The following is a 23,485-nucleotide window of genomic DNA, read 5'->3' as shown; positions in this document are numbered from 1 at the left end:
CAAGGGGGAAAAAACTGTTTTTTTCCACACAGCATGTCGGCCAGGAATGCAGGGTTTCCCCCAAACACCCAAGGATCCTTCAGGCTCTCCCCAGCCCCGATCACGTCCTCTCTCTCTCCACCCTCCACTATCTAGGCCCAATTATCTCTCTCTCCCTCCAGGCCCTGATCTTTGCCACAAACACACAACTGGAATCTAAGCAGTGATTTATAAAGGTTTACTATAATTTCCTTGCATTTTGTAATCTATTCCTCGTTTAACAAAGCCAAGGACCCCAAATGTTTTTTAACAGCTTCTCAACTTGTCCCACCACCTTCAAAGATTTGTGCACATACATCCTCAGGTCTCTCTGTTCCTGCGCCCCCTTTAAAATTGTACCATTTAGTTTATAATATCTCTCCTCATTCTTCCTACCAATATGAATCGTTTCACATCTTTCTGCATTTAATTTTATCTGCTAAGCGTATGTTAATCTCAGGGTTTTATGGAGGGATTTCCAAAGGTCGAGGTGGCTGAAGACATAATGGCAATGCTGCAACACAGGGAGGAAGGCAGGGTTTGTGGGATGGACAAGGGGCCAGAAAGCAGAAAGTTATTAATGGTGTGGTTGGCCCGTGCACGTGCATTGAAACTAGGAGAGAGCCTTTTGTAGTGTTATCATTTCAGCCTCTGTTGTTTCATATCTTCACACACTTTCTCCTGTTTGCAGAATAGTGGAGAGGTGTTGGAAGCATTAACAAACTGATTATCTACTTTGTTGGACTGCATCATGAACGTTCCTTCAGTGACAAGCTGGTTCTGGATTCTGTCTTGAACCCAGAACTTCTGCCTCATAGAGGGAGACAGATACACTACCTCCTGAGCCACAAGAGCTCCACTGCAGCTCTGAGCCAGCAGGTTTAGGGTCAACCCCACTCCAGCCTGTCCCCCTCTGGATTAACATTCCTGTCTGGTGAGTGAGGAAAGCCAGAAAACCTGCCCACAATATCGGACTAACCACCCGAGTAACAGGTATAACGAGGGTTTCAGCCATGGGAGCAGTGCTCATGTCACAAGCTGTCACATAGTTAATTAATATGTGAATCCTTCTGCTCTTTCACACTGTTCTACAAGGGAAGACTGTCACACACTGAGAAAAATCAATGTGTTTCCCAATACAAGGGGTGGGGCAAAAGCGTGAAAGCTTCGTGTAAATTCAGTAGCAGGAGTTCAATCACAGCCCTCACTGAGTTTATTTACATTCTTCCACTTTAATTAAATCTTAATCATATCATTTTCCTGCTTCAGGAATTCCTCACATTCCTTGGGCCACAATCATCTTGAAACAGGAATACTCGAGTTTCCTCAGCACTCTGCTCCACAATCAGATTGTTTAAAGGCAATCAGCACTCTTACACAATCACAGCGCACATGAGGGAACAGTGGGTGTATTGGGGGCAATAAATCAGCATGGAGGGGGCAGATGTGGAATACGTGCATGTGCAGCTCGCCATATTGAATGCTTGGACGCATGTTTACAGCATCATACAATTTCTGATTCCAAATTTCTCCAGCACTGGAGGCGTTTCCTTACCTCATGGGTCTATTTTGATGAATTGATAAAGACTGACTATTGTGATTAGTCAATAACTCCATTATTGTTGTACCATGTGACTTCCAGGATTGGTGGCGAATGGAGGTGCTGAAGAGCGAATACTGCCAAGCAGGAGTCTGACATCAATTGGCGTTTTTTTTTAATCATTCGTCCACAGAATGTGGGCATTGCTGCCAAGGCCAACATTTATCATCCTCTCTAGTTCCCTTGAGAGCAGTTTGCTGTGACTCGATGGTAGTACTCTTCTGTTACAGTCAGAAGCACATGGGTTCAACACACACTCCACAGATTTGGGCAACACAATTCCGCCTCTCCCAGCACAGTACTGAGGAGCACTACACTATTGAAGGGTCAGTACTGAGGGAGCACTGATCTATCGCAGATTTAATACTGAGGGAGTGCTGCACTGTCAGAGGGTCAGTACTGAGGGAGTGCTGCACTGTAGGAGGGTCAGAACTGAGGGAGTGCTGCATTGTCAGAGGACCAATACTGAGGGAGAGCTGCAGAGTCAGAGGATCAGTACTGAGGGAGTACTGCACTGTCAGAAGGTCAGTACTGAGGGACTACTGCACTGTTAGAGAAACAATACTGAAAGAGCGCCGCACTGTCAGAGGATCAGTAATGAGAGAGTGCTGCATTGTTGGAAGGTCAGTACTGAGGAAGCGCCGCACTGTTGGAGGATCAGTAATGAGGTAGTGTTGTACTGTTAGAGGATCAGTAATAAGGGAGTGCTCCATTGTCAGAGGGTCAGTACTGAGGGTGGTCTGCACCATCAGAGGGTCAGTACTGAGGGAGAGCTGCACTGTCAGATATATTCACTTTCAGAGAAGATGCTAATCTGAGGTCCTATTTGTCCTCTCATGTGGATGTAACAAATCCCATGACAGTATTCGAAGAGTAGGGCAGTCCTCCCTGGTGTCTTAGCCAATATTTATTCCTCAACTAATATCACTAAAATCAGATTACCTGATCACTTATTTGGCTGTTTAAGAGCTTTCTGTGCATAAATAACTCTTGTGTTTCCTACATTACAACAGTGACGACACATCAAAAAATGATCGGCTGAAAAGTGCCTTGGGATCATCCGGATGGTGTGAAAGGCACTACAGAAATGCACATTCTTTTTCTTTCTTCCAGTGAAGGAGGGGGAAAAGAAGGAGGAAGAGTGACAAACACCAATTACCTCAAAATGCATCCCAGGGCCTCGATCTGATGGTCTAACAGTAACAGCGGGAATGACATCTAGAGCATTCATGGTGACACAGTGACCCTACCCAAATTCAGGGTTCAGTGTCCTTTCCATATTCAGAGCAGGTGTTCACACAGATGTTGAAAAGAAAAGAAAAACTTGCATTTATATAGCACCTTCAATGGCCACTGGATATCTCCAAGAGCTTTACAGTCAATCACACAGTTTTGGAGTGTAATCACTGTTGGAATACAGACAGCACAGCAGCTATTATGAACACAGCAAGATCCCACAAACAGTCATGTGATAATTGCCAGATAATCTGTTTTAATGATGTTGATTGTGGAATAAATGTTGTCCAGGACACAGTTCTTCTTTGAAATAGTGGCCATTGCATCTTTTCCATCCACCGGAGAGGGCAGACAGGGTCTCAGTTTAACATCTCATCAAAAGACATGGCAGCACTCCCTCAGTTATGCACTGGAATGTTGATTTTTTTTTCTCAAATCATGGAGTGGGACTTGAGCTCAGAAGCTCGTGACCTAAAGGTGAAAGTGCAACCTACTGAAGCACAGCTAACATTGTTGGCTCTGTACTGTCACAGTCTGCCCTTGGAGTAGGAAGGAGAGAGAACTGGATACGCCCAGGTTCCATCTCCAGCCTGCACTGAGTTTACTGATCTCATCCGGTGTGGTTCTGAGCCCCACACAGAGCAGGAAGATACCAGGATCAATAACCTGAGACAATTACTAAGGACTTTGCCACTGTACTGCTCCAAAATATGCCTAGGGGTTTTCTTCTGATTGAAATTGCTAACCCGAGTCAACTGATTTCAATTGTGGCAGCAGGGATCCATCAATTGGCTTCATTCTTGGATCCAGCCATTTCTGTGCCCTACTTACGCCAAAGGCAGAATGTGACAATACAAAACAACAGTGTTAGCTGTTGGTCATTATGGTAGTACAGAACTTGAGTATTGCTGAAAAAAGAGACATGTTGAAGCTTTTCATCTTGCACTCATCAGGACACTTCGCAAGAAAACCAATATAAGGGGAAAACAACAACAACAACACTGTATGTGAAGAGAGTGCTGATTCGTTGGCAAGAGACCAATCAGGGTCAAGCGGCCAGGTTTAAATTTCGAACAATGTTTGGCAGTTAACTGTCAGTCACCATCACTGGTGCATTATCCATGACAATGCCACCTGCCAATCAATCAGCACTCTCTCCACATACAGTATAAATTATTGTTTTCCCCTTATATTGATATTCTTGCAAAGTGTCCTGATGAGTGCAAGATGAAAAGCTTCAACATGTCTCTTTTTCATCAATACTCAATTGTCAGCTGTGGTTCAGTGGGTAGTACTCTTATCTCTGAGTCACGAGGTTCTGAGTTTAAGTTCAGGCTTCATTCCCCTCTCGCTGCACAAGGCTAGAGGGAGGGAAAATACTGTCCAGACTTGGGGTTTCTGGTAGCTAACCAATGCTTTCAGCTAGAAAGATTTGTCCTCAAATATGATGCTGCCAAGATCTAACAGCTGTCAACTTTCCCAGTCTGTGCTCACAAAGGAGAATGAACACTTGGGATTAATTAATATTGTTATATTAACTAATCCCTGTAACATTCCAATAATCTGCTGGCCGGCATCCCATCTTCCAGCCTCCATTAACTTCAGCTCATCCAAAATCCTGCTGCCCAGAACCTAATACATACATTAACCTACGCCAATATCCACTTACCCATCACACCTGTGTTCACTGGCCTGCTTCCAGCTAAGCAATAGCTCAATTTTAAAATTTTCACCATTGTTTCGAAATCCCTCCATGGTTTTGCTCCTCCCTATTTCTGTAATCTCCTCCAGTTCTACCAGGATCTGTGCTTCTTCAATTCTGGCTGCTTGGGCATCAATTATTTCCTCCACCATTGGTGGCAATGCCTTCAGGTGCCTATGCTCTTAACTCTGGAAGTCCCTCCAGGGACCTCTCTACCACATTCCTCCTTTGGGGGGCTCCTTAAATCCAGTCCATTAGACCAAGCTTTTGGTCACCCATCCTAATATCTCCTTCTGTTTAATCGAATATCCATTCAGCAAGATAAGGGTCACTGATGGTGTGTAACGCTACAGGGTCACTGTTTATTCAGGGTAAGGGTCACTCAGTGTGTAACTGTACAGAGTCACTGTTTATTCAGGGTAAGGGTCACTCACTGTGTAACTGTACAGAGTCACTGTTTATTCAGGGTAAGGGTCACTCACTATGTAACTGTACAGAGTCACTGTTTATTCAGGGTAAGGGTCACTCACTGTATAACTGTACAGAGTCACTGTTTATTCAGGGTAAGGACCATCACTGTGTAACTGTACAGAGTCACTGTTTATTCAGGGTAAGGGTCACTCACTGTGTAACTGTACAGAGTCACTGTTTATTCAGGGTAAGGGTCAATCACTGTGTAACTGTACAGAGTCACTGTTTATTCAGGGTAAGGGTCAATCATTGTGTAACTGTACAGAGTCATTGGGTGGAACTGTTCCAAATTTGCACTAAGTGCGGTAGCTGGCAGATAAAATGACATGTTACCCGCCAGCCACAATGGCGACTTTTCACGCCCAATCATCCCAAACCTGCCGTATTAATTATGCATTCCCGGGAAACACCTCCATTTCCATGGCGGACTGGTTCTCATTCGCCCGCCATGCCATCACCTCACCGCTTCATCATGCTGGGTGCCATATTTAAATTCCAGCGATGCGCAAACCTCTCAGTGTTTCCAAACCATGACTGCTGCATAGAAAGCATGGCCCGAAAGGCAAAAAGACTGCAGCCCCCAGGTTTAGTGACGCGTCCCTCGTACCTTTTGGACACTGTGGAGGCTCGCCACGATGTCCTCTACCAACACCCTGGCTGCAGGAGGGGCAGCGGCATCACCAACCCAGCATGGGAGGTGGTGGCAGCAGGGGTCGGTGCCAATGCCCTGCAAAAGAGGACAGCACCCTGTGCTGCTACAGGATGAATGATCTCATCCATTCTGCCAGGGTAAGTCACTCTTCTCATCACTCTCAACTCACACACTCACAAACCCATCACACATACACAGGGTTCTCACACCTCAAGGGACAACACCACTGACTCTCACACACACCCTCACATCTCCATCAGGTTCATATCCTCTGGAGCTCGCATCCTCATCCCATCCATGGCTCCGCTCACCACACACACATTCCGCACATTGCCATGTGTCCGGCTCACGCTCCCTCCGGCTGTTTTCATGCAGGAGAAGCTGGTTCACATCAGGGGGGACAGTTCCCAGATGGGGGTGGAGTGGCCCACATTAGGCCCCTCACTCACTTTGAGCAATGTGCCATCATGCTGGCTGCTGTGGATGTTGCCTGCAGCAACAGTGAATAGCCACGTGAGGGTCCTGCACCACATCATCCCTCTCTCAATGCAGCTGTGAGTGCTCTCTCTCCTGCTTTTGACTCTGCTGCCATGCACTACTTACTTCTACTTTGGTTCACAGGAAGCTCTGCCAAGCCACCAATGCCTTCAGTCAGCCAGTCCCTCAGCTCTATCCATATCCTCACCTCCAGCGAAGAGGACTGGAAATAAGCAGCCTGGAAGACCTGTCACAGTGTTTACCCACACCCTCCACCAGCGCAGAGACACATACCTCAGTGGGACCTAGATCTAGAATAGGCTTGGATTCACAATCTGATGATCACCACAGGGACAAACATCCGCAGCAGGAGGCAGGTTTGGCCAAGCTCCCCGGCACTTGAAGGAGTGCTGGGGAAGAGGCATCTGTGAGGTCCGAGTCAGATGACGAGCCTCTGGATTCGGCCTTCCTAACTCATCCTGGAGAGTCAGCAGAAGTTGGGAAAACATCACACAGAGCTGTTGAAAGCCATCAACAGAGTGGCATGCAAGTCAGAGGAGTGTGACTGCCTGCTCTCTGATGAAGTGGTGCCCATATGTGTGCGTATGGAGGTCCCCATGGAGAGAATAGTGGATGCCATGGAGACCCTGGTCCAGCAGAATGCGAGATGCATGCAGAGCTGCACTCCATCGCGGGATCCATGGATGAGCTCCTGCAGTGCAAACGCAAGAGAGAAACAGGGCACCTCGATGTCCCTCCAAGTGCTCCTTTCCCTCAAGGAGTCAGGCCAGGGCCCCTCGGATATCTGAAGGGAGGAGAAGCAGCAGCTGGACACCCTGGGTCATCCACTCAGGAATCTCAGAGTCTGTCCACTCCCTCCAAGTCCCCTTTGCCTGTGACCCCCTCAACCTTGTCCTCTGTCATCACAGAGGGAGCAGCTGGCCAATGAGCGATTCCGGAGAGAGAAGTGTGTGTGTTTGTGGCAGGGTCTTTCGGAACCTCATGCAAGCACTCTCCCATGCACGCAGATCCTTCATGTATCATACTCACCTCAATATCCTGAGTATTTTGAATGTTGCCTGCTGGGGTTTGCTTTCAGTTCTCCATCTGAGCTGACCTGCATCTCTGCCCACCCAATGATCACACTCCCATGCAGCACCTGATCTCACCCACCACGAACGTTGTTTCACTTTTTTGCCAGCTCCCTCCTTCTTTACCCCTCCCTCACGCGTTTCCTTCTCCCCCATCACTGTTGGCCCCAGCCTGTCATTACCTTCCACCTCCACTCTGTGACCTACCAGCCATAACCCTTTTCCTTCGGGGATGTTCAGGTGAATGTGCACGTTCCCTTCCTTCCCGAAATTCTCACCCCCCTCCACATCCACCTCTCCAACCTTGTCCTTCCCACTCCTAGGGTCCATGACTGCCTCCAAATCCCCACCAACCACCTCACCATCCACTTTAGCAGGAAAAACAGAATGGCAGAGTATTATTTAAATGGTGATAGATTGGGAAATGTTGATGTACAAAGGGACCTGGGTGTCCTTGTACACCAGTCACTGAAAGCAAGCATGCAGGTGCAGCAAGCGGTTAAGAAGGTAAATGGTATGTTGGTCTTCATTGCGAGAGGACTTGAGTACAGGAGCAAGGATGTCTTACTGCAGCTGTACAGGGTCTTGGTGAGACCACACCTGGAGTATTGTGTGCAGTTTTGGTCTCCTTACCAAACAGAGGATATACTTGCCATAGAGGGAGTGCAGTGAAGATTCACCAGACTGATTCCTGGGATGGCAGGATTGTCGTATGAGGAGAGATTGGGTCGACTGGGACTGTATCCATCAGAGTTTAGAAGAATGAAAGGGGATCTCATTGAAATGCATAATATTCCGACAGGACAGGACAGACTGGATGCAGAGATGGTGTTTCCTCTGACTGGGGGATCTAGAACAAGGGGTCACAGTCTCAGGATACGGAGTAGACCATTTAGGACTGAGATGAGGAGAACCTTCTTCACTCAGAGGGTGGTGAACCTGTGGAATTCTCTACCACAGAAGGCTGTGGAGGCCAAGTCACTGAATATATTTAAGAAGGAAATAGATACATTTCTGGACTCTAAAGAGGTATGGGGAGAGAGCAGGAGTATGGTGTTGAGATAGAGGATCAGACATGATCGTATTGAATGGTGGAGCAGGCTCGAAGGGTCTTCTTCTGCTCCTATGTTTCTACCACGACCGTCGAACCCTCACTCTCACCCTAGCACCTCACTCTGCCCTCGGTCATTCTCACCATTCCCTCATACCATGCCCACTCTCAGTTTGGTCCCCAAGAGTTAAGTCATGAACCCATCAGACCCCTCCCTTGCATGTTCACCCGCACATCCCCCCCTCTGGACCCCTTCCCCCCTTCAGACTCCTTCCCCACTCTGGACCGCAACCCCCCCCCCCAAGAACCTTTCTCCCCCTCCGGATACCTTCCCTCCCCGGAATCCCTTCCCCCCTCCCCCCGTTAGTCCTCCCAACCCCCCCCGACTTGGTCCATCCCCCTTCCTGACTCCCTCAGATACCCATACTTCTTCTGCCACCCTTTGTCCTCCTGACTCCTTCCTCCAGCCTTAGCTCTTCCTCCAGACTCACTTCTTCCTCCAGCTTTACTGCTTCTCCCTTCCTGATTCCTTCCTCCACCTTTAGTCCCTCCCTCTCCGCACTCCTTCCTCCCCCTGGACTCCGTCCCCTCTCTGCACTCCTTCCCCATTCACACGTTCCTTCAGTGTGCCATTTCTATCGGGCTAAAGCTTCTTCTGCTCCTCGGATGTACGCAATGTGAGCAAGGCCCTGGCGGTAAGTCTTGACTTCTGCACGTCATGCTTATCAAGATGTGTTCTGCACCAGCATGTTTTCCCACCGATGTGGGAGGACCATCCAGTGGCAGGGGGATGAGTCCCACTTGCTGGCTTTATAATGATATGCTGATGTATTACAATGAGATTCCTGATGTCCGATGCTGAGGAACATGGCCTGCCATCAATGGCTGAGCGGACGATCGCAAACTCGTTTCATGACGTCATGAAACCAATTTTTGGCCTTCTTGCCATATTGTCCACTCATGCCACTGAACACGCTCAACGCTTGTGGGCACAAACGATTCTGCCCATTGTTTATTCAGGGTAAGTGTCACTCACTGTGTAACTGTACAGAGTCCCTGTTTATTCAGGATAAGTGTCACTCACTGTGTAACTGTACAGAGTCACTGTTTATTCTCTAGTTATATTTTATCTATTGTTCTGTAAGACTCTGTTGCTTCACTTCCTATTCACGATTAGTGAACATAGCTGCCAGGTTTCCATACAAGGATGTGGAACAGTCAGTGTACAGGCTGTGCTGTTGGGACTTATAAGGGCCTGTGCTGACATGGCAGTGCAAAGTTGGTAACGTCCTTCAAACATTAATCAATTTCAAGTGAAGCTGTACCACTGCATGTATTCATGCAGCAGCTTAGCTCTGGAATAACTGTGTGTTGGGTGAAAGGCCAGGGTAATTATTCATTTAGCCTCAGTTTAATATGGAACAATCAGCTCCTTGAAACTGGAATAAAAGATTGGCCAGGGTACAAGGAAAAGCTGCAACTCCATTCAGGTCTGTCCACAAATATCCTGCCAACATATTTCCTTCAACTGATCCAAAACTCTGCTGCATGTATCCTAATCCACATCAAGTCCTGCTCACTGATCACCCCATACTCACTGACCTACACAGGTTTCTGGTCCAGCAGTGCACTGCAATGCACATCTCCCTGGGTCACACCTTGATGTGGTGGAGAGGCGCTGTAATGATCCCTTATACAATGCCGTCAGGAGCTCCTTGCTCCTGGAAAGGCCGCTCATGGTGGAAAGGTTGGTGGGACATTCCATACAAAATGCAGTCCAAAAATTCCCCAACAGCAGAACAGGCGAAGGAAGACTGTGCGTCTCATCAGCAGCGAAGGTGGTAGAAGGCTGCGGTGGGAAGCAAATGCCGGCTATTATGGTTCAACACGTCACGAAAATCTGACCATCAACCCATCAAGATCATGTGGACAATGACGGTGCATGAAAGTCCCCATGTTAAACAAAGTCACGCACAGACTTCTATCAGGGTCCATTTACCAAGTCCTGTGGCGATGCAGAATTGGCGACAGGGACAGGGATGTGAACCTGGGAGTTCCTAGTCAAGAATCTGTACACAGGCAACACTAGCATGAAGGTCGTTGGAGACCTGTGTTAGGACAGAGGTGTCTTTGGGCAGCAGCTTTTGTGATTGAGCAGTTCTCTTCAGGATACCCTCTTTATACCCCAAATGGGGAGGGGGGTGAGAAAAGGTGCCCTAAAAATAGGCTGTCCACTTTTTCCTGTAACCACACCCTATGTGATCACCATCTTTGTGGTCGAAGAAAGAAAACTTTTTAAATTTTGCAATTTGGATTGTCAGAATACTCATGGATGATCTCAAGTGTGACCGCCCAGAAAGAAGAAGGGCAATTGGATCACGTGAATGATAAAGACTCCAAATTGACACCACCGCCCTCAGTGAGATCCTTCTTCCTGGGGAAGGGCAGTTGAAGGAACAAGTAGGGGGATACACCTTCTACCAGAAAGGAAAGGCTGACAGCAACCCTTGTGTCCACAGAATTGGTTTGGCCATCCGGAATTGGATCTTGGATGCACTGGCAGAACTCCACAATTGTATAAATGAATGTCTCATGACACTTCACCTACAGCTCAGCTGTAATCAATATGCCTCCGTCATCAGTGTTTATGCCCTGACCCTCGTCTCTGATGATGTTCAGGAAAAGTTCTATTCTGACCTTGATGAACTCCTCACTGACATCACAAAAGAAGAAAAGCTCATCCTACTGGGAGACTTTTATGTTTCTGCAAGGAAATCATTAGGAAAAATGGCTTGGGAAAAGTCAATGTAAATGGTGTCCTCCTGCTGACAAAGTGAGCTCAGCATGGCCTCATTATAACAAACACCCTCTTCCACCAGGACAAACACAAAACCACATGGAGGCATCCTAGATCAGAGTACTGGTACCTCCTGGATTATGTCATCATTCAACTCAAAGATCTAAGTGATATCTGTGTCACTCGATCCATGAGGGGGACTGATGCCTGCTGGGCAGATCATTGACTTGTTCAGTCAGTGATGAACGTTCATTCAGCACCAACACATTGCAGTAACCAAAAGTCCAAGAGGAAGAAGATCAATGTCTCGGCCCTAAAACACCTGACCGAAGAGAGGAATTTCAAGTGAACTCATAAAAAATCTGAAAAATCTGCACACATCCAATTCAATTTCAGAACAGTGGGGTCAAATAAAGTCAGCCGTACTAGACTCCTGTGTCCAGACCATTGGGTTCGAGCTCGTCGTCGCCAAGACTGGTTCAATGAGAATGATGCTGAAGTATGTGACCTCCTGGGACAAAAATGAGCAGCCTTCATCACCTGGCAGAATGACCCAAGGTTGCACATCAAGAAGGCAGCATTCTAACTGCTCAAGGCTGATGACCAAAGCTAAATAAAGAAGATGAAGGACAAGTGGTGGGAAGAGAAAGCCCATGAGATCCAACAATATACCGACCATCATGACATGCAAAGCTTCTTTAAAGGCACCAGGGCTTTAGACCAAAATCAAATGGACAAAATCCCCTTCACTCAGTGTGGCTTTCGGCCTCCCAGAGAAACGTCTGACCTGATCTTCATTGCCAGACAAATGCAAGAAAAATGTTGAGAACAACACTACGAGTCAAGCAAAGCTGTGTGATAGCCCCAATACTATTTACAACACACTTGACAATAGCTATTCACCTCATCAAAGATCAACTGCCCTATGGTGTGAGTAATAAAAACCACCTAGATGGAAAACTCTTTAACCTCAGTCGCCTCCATGCCAAAACTAAACTGAGCACTGTAGGTATACATGATCTACAGTTTGTGGATGATTGCAGTGTCGTTGCCCACTCTGCATCAGATTTACAAGCTATTCTTGATCTTTCCAATTCTGCTTGCAAGAAACTTGGCCTGTCCTAGAATATTGCCAAAACAAGATTCACAACAACCCTCACCTAGTCAGTCAAATATTCCACCTCCCATATATGTTGAAGGAGAGACTCTGGAATATGTTGAGCATTTCCTATACCTTGGCAGCCACCTCCCTCAAAATGCCACCACTGACGAGAAGATCCAACACTGGATCAGCTGTGCCAGCTCAGCCTTCTACAAACTACAGCAGCAAGTATTTGACCACAGAGACCTCCGCAAGTCAACAAAAACCCTAGAGTTGTTGTCATCACACTCCTGTATTGCAGTGAGACATGGACTGTGTATCAGTGACACAGCAATAATAGAGAAATGCTGGGTTCAATGGGAGGACTATCAAAGAAACGCTGGTCTCCTCCTTGAAGTCAGCTCCACAGGCATTCAGGCAAACCTCCTGAAAAATCAACTTCAATGGACTGGACACTGTCTGGATGGTCAAAAAGAGAGAGATTGCAGAACTTGCTGGTACAGAGGGTTCTGGGTGTCCTGGTACACGAATCACAAAACATGAGTATGCAGGTACAGCAAGTGACTAGGAAGACAAATGGAATGTTGGCATTTAGTGCAAAGGGAATGAAATATAAAAGTAGGGAAGATTTGCTGCAGCTATACAGGGCCTTGGAATACTGTGTACAGTTTTGGGCTCCTTATTTGAAAAAGCTATAATTGTGTTTGAAGCAGTTCAGATTTGTTCAAAATCAAATAGTTCCTGGGATGAAGGGCTTATTTCATGAGAAAGGTTGAACAGGTTGGGGCTATACCCATTGGAGCTTAGAAGAATGAGAGATGATCTTATTGAAACATATAACATCCTGAGGGGACTTGATAGGGTGGATACCAGGAGGATGTTTCCACTTTTGGGAGAGGCTAGAACCCAATTTAAGGATAAGAGGTCTATAATTGGAGACAGAGATGAGGGGCAATATTTTCTCCCAAAGGGTTGTTAGTATGTAGAATTCTTTTCCACAAAAAGCAGTGGAGGCTGGGTCCTTGACTACTTTGTCTTTCAAAAATTTGTCTAATTCAGCCTTGAATATATTCAAAGTAGTCAAGGGTTATGGGGGGCAGACAGGAAAGTGGAGCTGAGACCTCAACCAGATCAGTCATGATCTTATTGAATAGTGCAGCAGGATCAAAGGGCTGAATGGCCTCCTCCTGCTCCTAAGTCCTAAGTTTCTTTGTTCCTATGCAAAGTGTCTCCCTCATCAGGTCTTGATTTCTCCACTCTCAAGTGGCCAACGTTCCAGGGAAGGACAAAGAAAGCACATTAAAGGCACTCTGAAGCTCTCCTTGAAATATGGCAATATTGACATTGATGACTGGGAGGAACTTGCTTCCAATCATTCAAAATGGCAACAACCTGTCCATCGAGTGGTATCACACTTTAAGTCACAATGTCTTAATGATAAGGCAGAACGGCAGCAGGGAAGGCAAAAAAAAGAAGCAATTTCTTCACTCCATATCCCACTACCTCATGGGATATCCTACGCCATTTACCCAAGGATCTGTGGGTCAAGAATCAGCCTGTTCAGTCACGAGAAGGCCCCGGGCAAAAACTCATGACCTTGAGTAGAAGTCACCCTCAAATCTAGGGACAGCCAACAACGAATACTATGACAACAACAATGATTTTTAAAATCTCATCCTTGTATTTAAATTCCTTAATGGCCTATGTAGGAACATAGAAACATAGGAACATTGGATTTAGGGGTAGGACTAGGCCATTCAGTCCTTCAAGCTTGCTCCACCATTCAATAAGATCATGGCTGATCTGGTTGTGATCTCAACTCCACTTTTCCGTCTGTTACCCATAACCCTTGAGTCCCTTGTCTACCAAAAATCAGTCTAACTCTGCTTTGAATAAATTCAATGACCCAGTCTCCACTATCTCTGGGGAAGAGAATTCCACAGACTAATGACCCTCTGAGAGAGAAAAAGACTCCTCATCGCCATCTTAAAAGGGAGCCTCTTATTCTTAAACTATATCCCTGAGTTCTCATTTCCCCCACAAGAGGAAACATCCTCCCGGTATCTAACCTATCAAATCCTCTCAGGATCTTATACGTTTCAATAAGATCACCTCTCATTCTTCTAAACTCCAATGGGTACAGGCCCAACATGTTCAACTTTTCTTCATAGGATAAGCCCCTCATCCCAGGAATGAATCGAGTGAACCTTCTTTGAACTGCTTCAAATGCAATTATATCTTTTTTCAAATAAGGAGACCAAAACTCTACACAGTGTTTGTGGTCTCATTAATGCCCTGTGCAGCTGCAGTAAAACTTCCCTACTTTTATATTCCATTCCCCTTGCAATTGATGCCAATATTCCATTTGCTTTCCTAATCATCTGCTTTTGTCTGATAGATACATATCTATCTATTAATGTAAACTCATCTAGCTCTACAACCTCTGAGAACTCTGCATTCGTCCATCCGTGATCTCATGCATTGCTCCTCCCTTTACCCCACAACTGGTGACTGCATCTTCAGCTGTCTAGGCCCCAAGATTTGGAATTCCTTCCCTAAGCCTCTCCTCTTCCTTTAAGACAATTCTGAAAATCCAGTATTTTAACCAAGTGTCTAGTAACCCCTCCAATTGTCTCCTTTGGTTCAATGTCAGTTTTTTGGCCAATTACTGCACCATTAGGAAGATTTTTGTTTCTATTAAAGTCAATGTTGCATGTTAAGGCCGGTTTGTGGTCTCAACTCCACTTTGCTGTGTGCCTCCATAACCCTTGATTCCCTTGTCTATCAAAAATCTGCCTAACTCAGCCTTGAATAAATTCAATGGCCCTGCCTCCATTGCTCTCTGGGGAAGAGAATTCCACAGACTAATGACCCTCTGAAAAAAAATGTTCTCCTCATCTCCATCTTAAAAGGTAGACCTCTTATTCTTAAACTGTGTCCCCTGTTTCTAGTCTCACCCAGATGTGGGAACGTCCTCTCGGTATCTACCCTATCAAATCCTCTCAGGATCTTATAAGTTTTGGATGAGCTGAAGTTTATGGTGAATGGAAGATGGGAGGTCAACCAGGAGAGCATTGGAAGAGTAAATTCAGGAGGTGACAAATGTATGGGTGAAGGTTTCAGAAGCCGATGGTCTGAAGTGGAGCAGAGGTGACCAATGTTATGACAGTGGAAGTGGGTGATCTTGGCGTTGGGCAGGATATGCGGTCAGAAACTCAGATCAGAATTAAATAGGATGATGAGTTTGCAAACAGCCTGGTTCAGCCTCAGACAGCAGCCAGGGAGAAGGATGGAATCAGTGGCTAGGGAAAGGAGTTTGTGGCACAGAAGCTTCAGTCGTCCCAATATTTAGTTGGAGGAAACTGTATTCCTACCACTACTGGATGTCAGAGAAGCATGACAAATAAAATAGAGTGGAGGAGTTGAGAGAGGTGGTGGTGAGTTGGAGCTGGGTGTCAATAGCATACATGTGAAAACTAATGCTGTGTTTTCAGATGATGTCACTGAGGGGGCAGTATATAGATAAGAAACAGGAGCGGGCCAAGGATTGATCCTAGTGGGACATCATGGGTAACAGAGTGGGGGCAGGAAGGGAACCCATTGTAAGTGATTTTCTGGCTATTATATAGATAAGAATGGAACCAAGTGAGAGCAGCCACACCCAGCTGGACAATTAAGGAGAGAGCAGTTGAAGGAGGCTGTTGGGGTCAATGGTGTTGAAGGCTGCAGGCAGTCGAGAAGGATGAAGAGGGAAAGTTTACCATGCTCATAGTCATAGAGGATAACTTTTTTGTTTAGAGCTATTTCAGTATTGGGATAGGGGCAGAAGTCTGATTGGAGAGATTCAAACATGGAGTTCCAGGAAAGATGGGCATAGATTTGGAAGATGACAGCACGTTCAAAACTGTAGATTGGAAAAGGAGGTATGGAATGGAGATGAGTTTTGAGAACATGGTCAAAGCCATTACTCTCCTTTCTCTGCAGTTTCTCGCAAAGTTGTGGCACGGGATTGGGGAACACTGGTGGAAATTCATCTTTTGGTGAAATATTAAACCGAGGCCCCAACTGACAGCAAGAGAATTTTCCCAGGTGTCATGGGAACAATATTTACCCTTCAACCAGTATTGCAAAAACAGATTATCTGGTCATTTCTTTCATTTTTGTTTGTGAAATCTTGCTGTGCGTGATTTGGCTGCCGTTACATTAAAATAGTCAATGCTACCTTTTTCTATTTTATGCCTTTCCAAGTTATGAACAGTCAGCCTTTGCAGGGTCTCACATAGGTTGCATCTCTCATCAAGAGTTTTGCAGAGTACATGCACTTGAATTCAAAAGTCTCAGAGAAAGTATTTTGAAATTCGTATAACACTCTCAGCTCTCCATTCAGCGATCCCTCAAACCTAAGGTTCTCTCTTTGAGTCTAGACCTGTGCACAACAGTATACAGCAGATAAACAATTCACACCAATCTAGTGCTGTATGTCTTATTTCAGCGGAGCATTGTACCCAAACATAGGGCAGCTCATCACACGCAGCCTGTGAACAAACTTTGTGTGATTTCAGCACCCACAGATCTCACACGGTTTACAGAAATTACTACTTCATTGTTGCCTTTGGAAATGTTTTCAGGGGTCAGTGAACATCGAACTGAACTGCACTCCAATTTCCCTTTACATGGAGCTAAATATTTACATAGCCAAACTCCTGCTGAGAGAGTAACACTCAGAAACATCCTGGTGAGGTCAGTGTGGAGAAGGAGAAATACAGGGAAAGGTCGAGTGAGAGGGAGAGAAGAGAGGAAAGCAATATAGAGAACAGAGACAAAAAGAGAGGGGAGATAGAGAGGTGGAGATAGAGAGGTGGAGATAGAGTAAGAAAGAAAAAAGATACAGACAAACTGAGACAGAGGCTAAGACAGAAAGAGGGAGAGTGTGTGAGACAGAGAGAGGGAACAAGTGAGAGAGACAGAGAAAAGGGAAAGAGTGAGAAACAGAGAGGGAGCGAGACAGAAAGAGGGACTGAGAGAGAAAGGATCAGAGAGCGTGAGACAGAGAATCAGAAAGAAAGCTTTGAGAGGAGAACATACAAAAGCAGAGAGAGAGATTCTTGAGCTGCAATTCCATTCATCAACAATCACGTCACTGTCATTAACTCTCAGGGAGGAGGAAGAAAAGATGTGAGACAGCCAAAGGAGTGATTTGGGAAGCTGAATAAAAGTGTGGCTGGAGAGTGGGGTGGGGGAGGCGGGGGGGTGGGGGGGGTGGGGCGGTGGTGGGGAGGGCATTTAAGGAGAGCCTGAGGGCAGGAGAAAGGGGGAGAGAGGGAAGGGTTTAATAAAGGAATAGCCAACCATCTGAAGGCACTGCCGCCAATGGCAAGTTGAAGAGAGGGAAGTAATTTTCCATCCCTTCACAAACTTTCCCTGCTGCAGTAAGGACAGATATATTGGACCCAAACCGTGATACATTCAGCTTCAATATAGTTCTGTAAATAGTGAATCAAAAAACATACAGTCAATACAAACCACAAAATACCAGGTACAATAGCCATGTGTGGCATATCAGCCAATCGGAGGCAGGTTTTGTGCAGAGATTATAGTCACCCACAGTACCCCTAGGTTAGAAAGAGGGGAAATCAGCCAGGGTTCCTGCTCCTGATCACTGTCCAGTGATCCCTGGGTTAGAGAGAGGAGGTCAGCCAGGGTTCCTGCTCCTGATCACTGTCCAGTGACCCCTGGGTTAGAGAGAGGAAATCAGCCAGGGTTCCTGCTCCTGATCATTGACCAGTGACCCTTGGTGAAAAGTCCTTAGGCAGGGACATCAGATGAAGTCACGATGAGACATAGTTGTGATGTCTTCACTGATAACTGCCTCCCAACACTCACTGTCTGCACGGATACATGAAGAATGGGTCATTGGGTGAGTGATTGAAGGGCAGTTATTGCTTTCGCAAGAGGCAGTGGCATAAGGAGGGGAAGGAAGAGAACACGTAGCAATAAATTAATAATTGCTGATAATGTCAGCGCTGGCCAGATCTTACTGATTATTAAATATTGCAATGCTGGAAGTAGTTTCATGCTCCACTTTGACTAGTTGATAAATTCTGAGATCCATTTCAAAATCAATTCAAGGTTCAATAAGGAAAGATGGAACAAGGCCAAATCTGGGGATATCTGTTCCATCTCTTAGTGCTTGCAAACTGCTGCTATGATATTCTGAGGCTTTAGAAAAATTAGATGCAAACAAAACAACTTTGTACAGAAAAGATAAATTACCTGACAGCCGACTGGTGCAGCAATGTTCAACTGCGTCTGCATGCTCTTACAGGTAGCAGCTGAACGCCAATATTCCCATCTGCTGTGCACACGCACACATACACAGTCTGTCTGAAACTACGAAAGTCTGGGTGGTGCAAAGGAAACCTGGCTCCACGGACCCCTCCCGAATGGACTGGCACTCTTAACATGTGTTTCCTTCCGCAATCTGATGCAAACATGTCCTTCATATGCATTCCTGTCGCAATTGGCAAGCATAGAGGTATTCACACACACACACGAATCACATGCACAAATACACACACACAAACACACATCCATAAACATAGACAAATACAAAAACATGCACACAAATACGCATGCAGAACATCAGCACACTAAAATACACACACAATTTGACATATGCAAACACAAACACAAACCCAGATATACACACAACATATGTACACAAACTTACATGCACAAACATACGTAAAGATACACATACAAACACACATACTCATACACAAATACACACATAAACAATCCACGCATACATCACAAAAACACACAACTCCCAAAGGCAAATGCACACAAATCCAAACATAGAAATACTGGCAGAGAAACCGATGCACACAAAACATATACAATCCATAAATACAGACACAAACACAAAAATACACACAAATACAGGCATGCAAATATCAGGACACAGATACGCACACAGATATACAAGCACAAGTATGCTGTTCCAGTATGGCTACAACACTGGCATCTACCTGGCAATGTGGAAAACTGCCCAAGTATGTTCTGTCCGCAAAAACCAGGACAAATCCGATCCAGCCAATTACCGCCCACCAGTCTACTCTCCATCATCAGCAAAGCGCTGGAAGGGATCAGTGACAGTGCTATCAAGCGGCGCTTATTCAGCAATAACCTGTTCACTGACGCTAAGTTTGGTTTTCATTTGGTTTTCACTCAGCTCCTGCCTTCATTACAGCCTTAGTCCAAACATGGACAAAAGTGCAGAAACCAAGAGATGAGAATGAGTCCCCTTGACATCAAGGCCGCATTTGACCGAGTGTGGCACAAGCAGCACTAGCAAAACTGGAGTCAATAGGAATCGGCAGAAAATTCTCCATTGGCTGGAGTCATACCTAGCACAAAGGAAGATGGTTGTGGTTGTTGGAGGTCAGTTATCTCAGTCCCAGAACATCGCTGCAGGGGTTCTACAAGGCCAATATCCTAGACCCAACCATCTTCAGCTGTTGCATCAATGACCTTCCCACCATCATAAGGTCACAAGTGGGGATGTTTGCTAATGATTGCACAATGTTCAGCCCCATTCGTGAGCCCTCAGATACTGAAGCAGTCCATGTCCAAATGCAGGACAATATCCAGGCTTGTGCTGACAAGTGGCATAGAGTCATATAAGTCTACAGCACAGAAAAAGGCCCTTTGGTCCATCGAGTCTGTGCCAGCCAAACAAGTACCTAACTACTGTAATCCCATTTTCCAGCACTAGGCCCAAAGCCTTGTATGCCATGGCATCACAAGTGCACATCCAAATACTTCTTAAATGTTATGAGGGTATCTGCCTCTACCACCCTTTCAGGCAGTGAGTTCCAGATTCCCACCCACCCTCTGGGTAAAAAAATTCTTCCTCACATCCCCTCTAAACCTCCTGCTCCATACCTTAAATCTATACCCCCTGGTTATTGATCCCTCCACCAAGGCAAGTAACATTCACACCACGTAAGTGCCAGGCAATGACCATCTTCAACAAGAGAGAATCTCAGGAACTCTCCTTGACATTCAATGGCATTACCATCGTTGAATCCTCCACTATCAACATCCTGTGGGTTACCATTGACCAGAAACTGAACTGAACCAGCCATGTAAATACTGTGGCTACAAGAGCAGGTCAAAGGCTGGGAATTCTGTGGTGAGTAACTCACCTCCTGACTACCCAAAGCCTGTCCACTTCTGCAAGGCACAAGTCATGAGTGTGATGGAACCCACTTGTCTGGATGAGTGCAGCTCCAACAACAGTCAAAAAGCTTGATGCCATCCTTGACAAAGCAGCCCGCTCGATTGGCACACACTTACTCCACCACTGGTACGCAGTGCCAGCAGTGTGTACCATATACGAGATGCACTGCAGCAACACACCAAGTGTTGCTCCGTCAACAGCAACTTCCAAACCTGCGGTCCTAGAAGGACAAGGGCAGCAGATGCATGGGTTCCCAATCAAGCCACACACCATCCTGACTTGGAGCTATATTGCCATTTCTTCAATGTTGCTCGGGATTTTTAAATTCATTTACGGAATGTGGGCTTCGCTGGCTGGGCCAGCATTTATTACCCATCACTCATTGTCTTTGAGAAGGTGGTGGTGAGCTGCCTTCTTGAACTGCTGCAGTCCATGTGGTGTAGGTACACCCACAGTGTTGGGAAGGGAGTTCCAGGATTTTGACCACTGACAGTGAAGGAATGGTGATATATTTCCAACTCAAGATGGTGGGTGGCTTGGAGGGGAACTTTTCCAGGTGGTGGTGTTTCCATCTATCTGCTACCCTTGTCCTTCTAGATGGTAGTGGCCATGGGTTTGGAAGGTGCTGTCGAAGGAGCCTTGGTGAATTCCTGCAGTGCATCTTGTAGATGGTACATACTGCTGCTACTGGTGGTGGAGGAAGTGAATGTTTCTGGATGTGGTGCCAAACAAGCGGGCTGCTTTGTCCTGGATGATGTCAAGCTTCTTGGGTGATGTGGGAACTGCACTCATCCAGGCAAGTGGGGAATATTCCATCACACTCATGACTTGTGCCTTGTAGATGGTGGACAGGCTTTGGGGAGTCAGGAGGTGATTTACTCATCGCATGATTCCTAGCCTCTGACCTGGTCTTGTACCCACAGTATTTATATGGCTAGTTCAGTTCAATTTATGGGCAACGGTAACCTCCAGAATGTTGATAGTGGGGGATTCAGTGATGCTAATGCCATTGAACATCAAGGAGTGATTGTTAGATTCTGTCTTGTTAGAGATGGTCATTGCCTGGACACTTGTGTGGCACGAATGTTACTTTCCATTTGTTAGCCCAAGCCTGGATATTGTCCAGTTCTTGCTGCATTTGGACATGGACTGCTTCAGTATCTGAGGAGTCGTGAATGGTGCTGAACATTGTGCAATCATCAGCTAACATCCCCACTTCTGACCTTATGATGGAAGGAAGGTCATTGATGAAACAGCTGGAAATGGTTGGGCCGAGGACACCACCCTGAGGAACTCCTGCAGTGATGTCCTGGATCTGAGATGACTGACCTCCAACAACCACAATCATCTTCCTTTGTGCTAAGTATGACTCCAACTGGCGGAGTGTAGTCCCTTTGATTCCCATTGACTCCAGTTTTGCTAGGGCTCCTTGATGCTACACTTGGTCAAATGCTGCCTTGATATCAAGGGCAGTCACTCTCGCCTCACCTTGGGAATTCAGCTCCCAAGTCCATGTTTGACCCAAGGCTGTAATGAAATCAGGAGAGTGGCCCTGGCGGGACCCAAACTGGGCATCAGTGAACAGGTTATTGCTAAGCAAGTGCCACTTGATAGCACTGTTGATGATCCCTTCCATTACTTTACTGATGATGGAGAGTAGACTGATGGGGCGGTAATTGGCTGGGTTGGATTTGTTCTGCTTTTTGTGTACAGGGCATATCTGGGCAATTTTCCACATAGTTGGGTAGATGCCAGTGTTGTAGCTATGCTGGAACAGCTTGGCTAGGGGTGCCGCAAGCTGTGTAGCACAAGTCTTAAGTACTATTGCTGGGATATTGTCAGGGCCCATAGCCTTTACAGTATCCAGTGCCTTTAGCCATTTCTTGATATCACATGGAGTGAATCAAATTGGCTGAAGACTGGCATCTATGATGCTGGGGATCTCCGGAGGACGTCAAGATGGATCATCCACTCAGCATTTCTGGCTAAAGATTGTAACAAATGCTTCAGCCTTATCTTTTGCACTGATGTGCTGGACTCCCCCATCATTGAGGATGGGGGTATTTGTGGAGCTTCCTCCTCCATTGAGTTGTTTAATTATCCACCACCATTCACGATTGGATGTGGCAGGACTGCAGAGCTTAGATCTGATTCGTTGCTTATGGGACCACTTAGCTCTGTCTATCACTTGCTTTTTATGTTCTTTGGCATGCAAGTAGTCCTGTGTTATAGCTTCACCAGATTGACACCTCATTTCTAGGTATGCCTGATGCTCCTGGCGTGCTCTCCTGTGCACTCCTCATTGAGCCAGGGTTGATCCCCTGGCTTGATGGTAATGGTAGAGTGGGGGATATGGCAAGCCATGAGTTTACAGATTGTGTTTGAGTACAATCCTGGAAGTCCTTCCCTAACAGCATTGTGGGTGTACTACACCTCATGGACTGCAGCAGTTCAAGAAGGCTGTTCACCATTGTTGTAGGGTGTTGGTTTGAGTTGGGTCTGAAGAAGTCTTTGTCACGACATGTAGGTTAACTGTAAGTCTTTAGTGACTTGGACTTATTTACAAATATACAGTAAAGTGTCCAAGCTAAGAGCTGTCGCCATGCCTGCTGGTACTCAGCACTCTATCCAACACTCAACTGACTCTGGGTGCAGGTCATGTGGCCTCTTACTTCACTATGTGGGCAGTTTTGTACTCAGTCTTACATTAACCCTATATGTGCCAGACCCTTCTCCTACACCACCTCCAAGTCTTTATCCAATGTATTTTAAGTGATTAAAGTTTACCTTAGATCTTACATTATCACTACCCAATCACCACACTTCACATCCTTGAATTCAAAGATCCAGGTGGTCTGCAAGCCTTATAACCCTTCCATATTTGGTTTGCACTACTGTTCTTCCTGCAGGTTTGGAGGTTGTTGAGGCATCTGTGTATGTCTTCATCCTTTTCTTCCATTCTTTCATGTTGAACTACATTTGGTCGGTTCAGCTATTGTGCTAATCAATGGTTGCTATACAAGCTTGTTTCTTGAGAGGTGGA

The 23,485-nt window shown here is 46.1% G+C and overlaps 1 protein-coding gene across 3 annotated transcripts in view; it reads right to left on the bottom strand.

Annotated features, from left to right (window-relative positions):
- LOC121284848 (tensin) overlaps positions 1 to 23,485 on the bottom strand; it is a 738,828-nt gene that overhangs the window by 291,146 nt on the left and 424,197 nt on the right. Inside the window, exon 1 of one of the 3 annotated variants that reach the window (XM_041200652.1) lies at positions 18,471 to 18,542. The exons of the other annotated variants lie outside the window; for them this stretch is intronic. Within the exon in view, the coding sequence (XP_041056586.1) occupies positions 18,471 to 18,512 (42 nt within the window). The 5' untranslated portion in view covers positions 18,513 to 18,542. Of the gene's footprint in view, positions 1 to 18,470; positions 18,543 to 23,485 lie in introns of those variants that run through there. 3 annotated transcript variants of the gene reach the window in all.

This window comes from Carcharodon carcharias, chromosome 12 (assembly GCF_017639515.1).
Source record: "Carcharodon carcharias isolate sCarCar2 chromosome 12, sCarCar2.pri, whole genome shotgun sequence".
NCBI classification, from domain to species: domain Eukaryota; kingdom Metazoa; phylum Chordata; class Chondrichthyes; order Lamniformes; family Lamnidae; genus Carcharodon; species Carcharodon carcharias.
The sequence above is the reverse complement of the archived record's forward strand: the minus strand, read 5'-3'. Positions and strand labels throughout refer to the sequence as shown.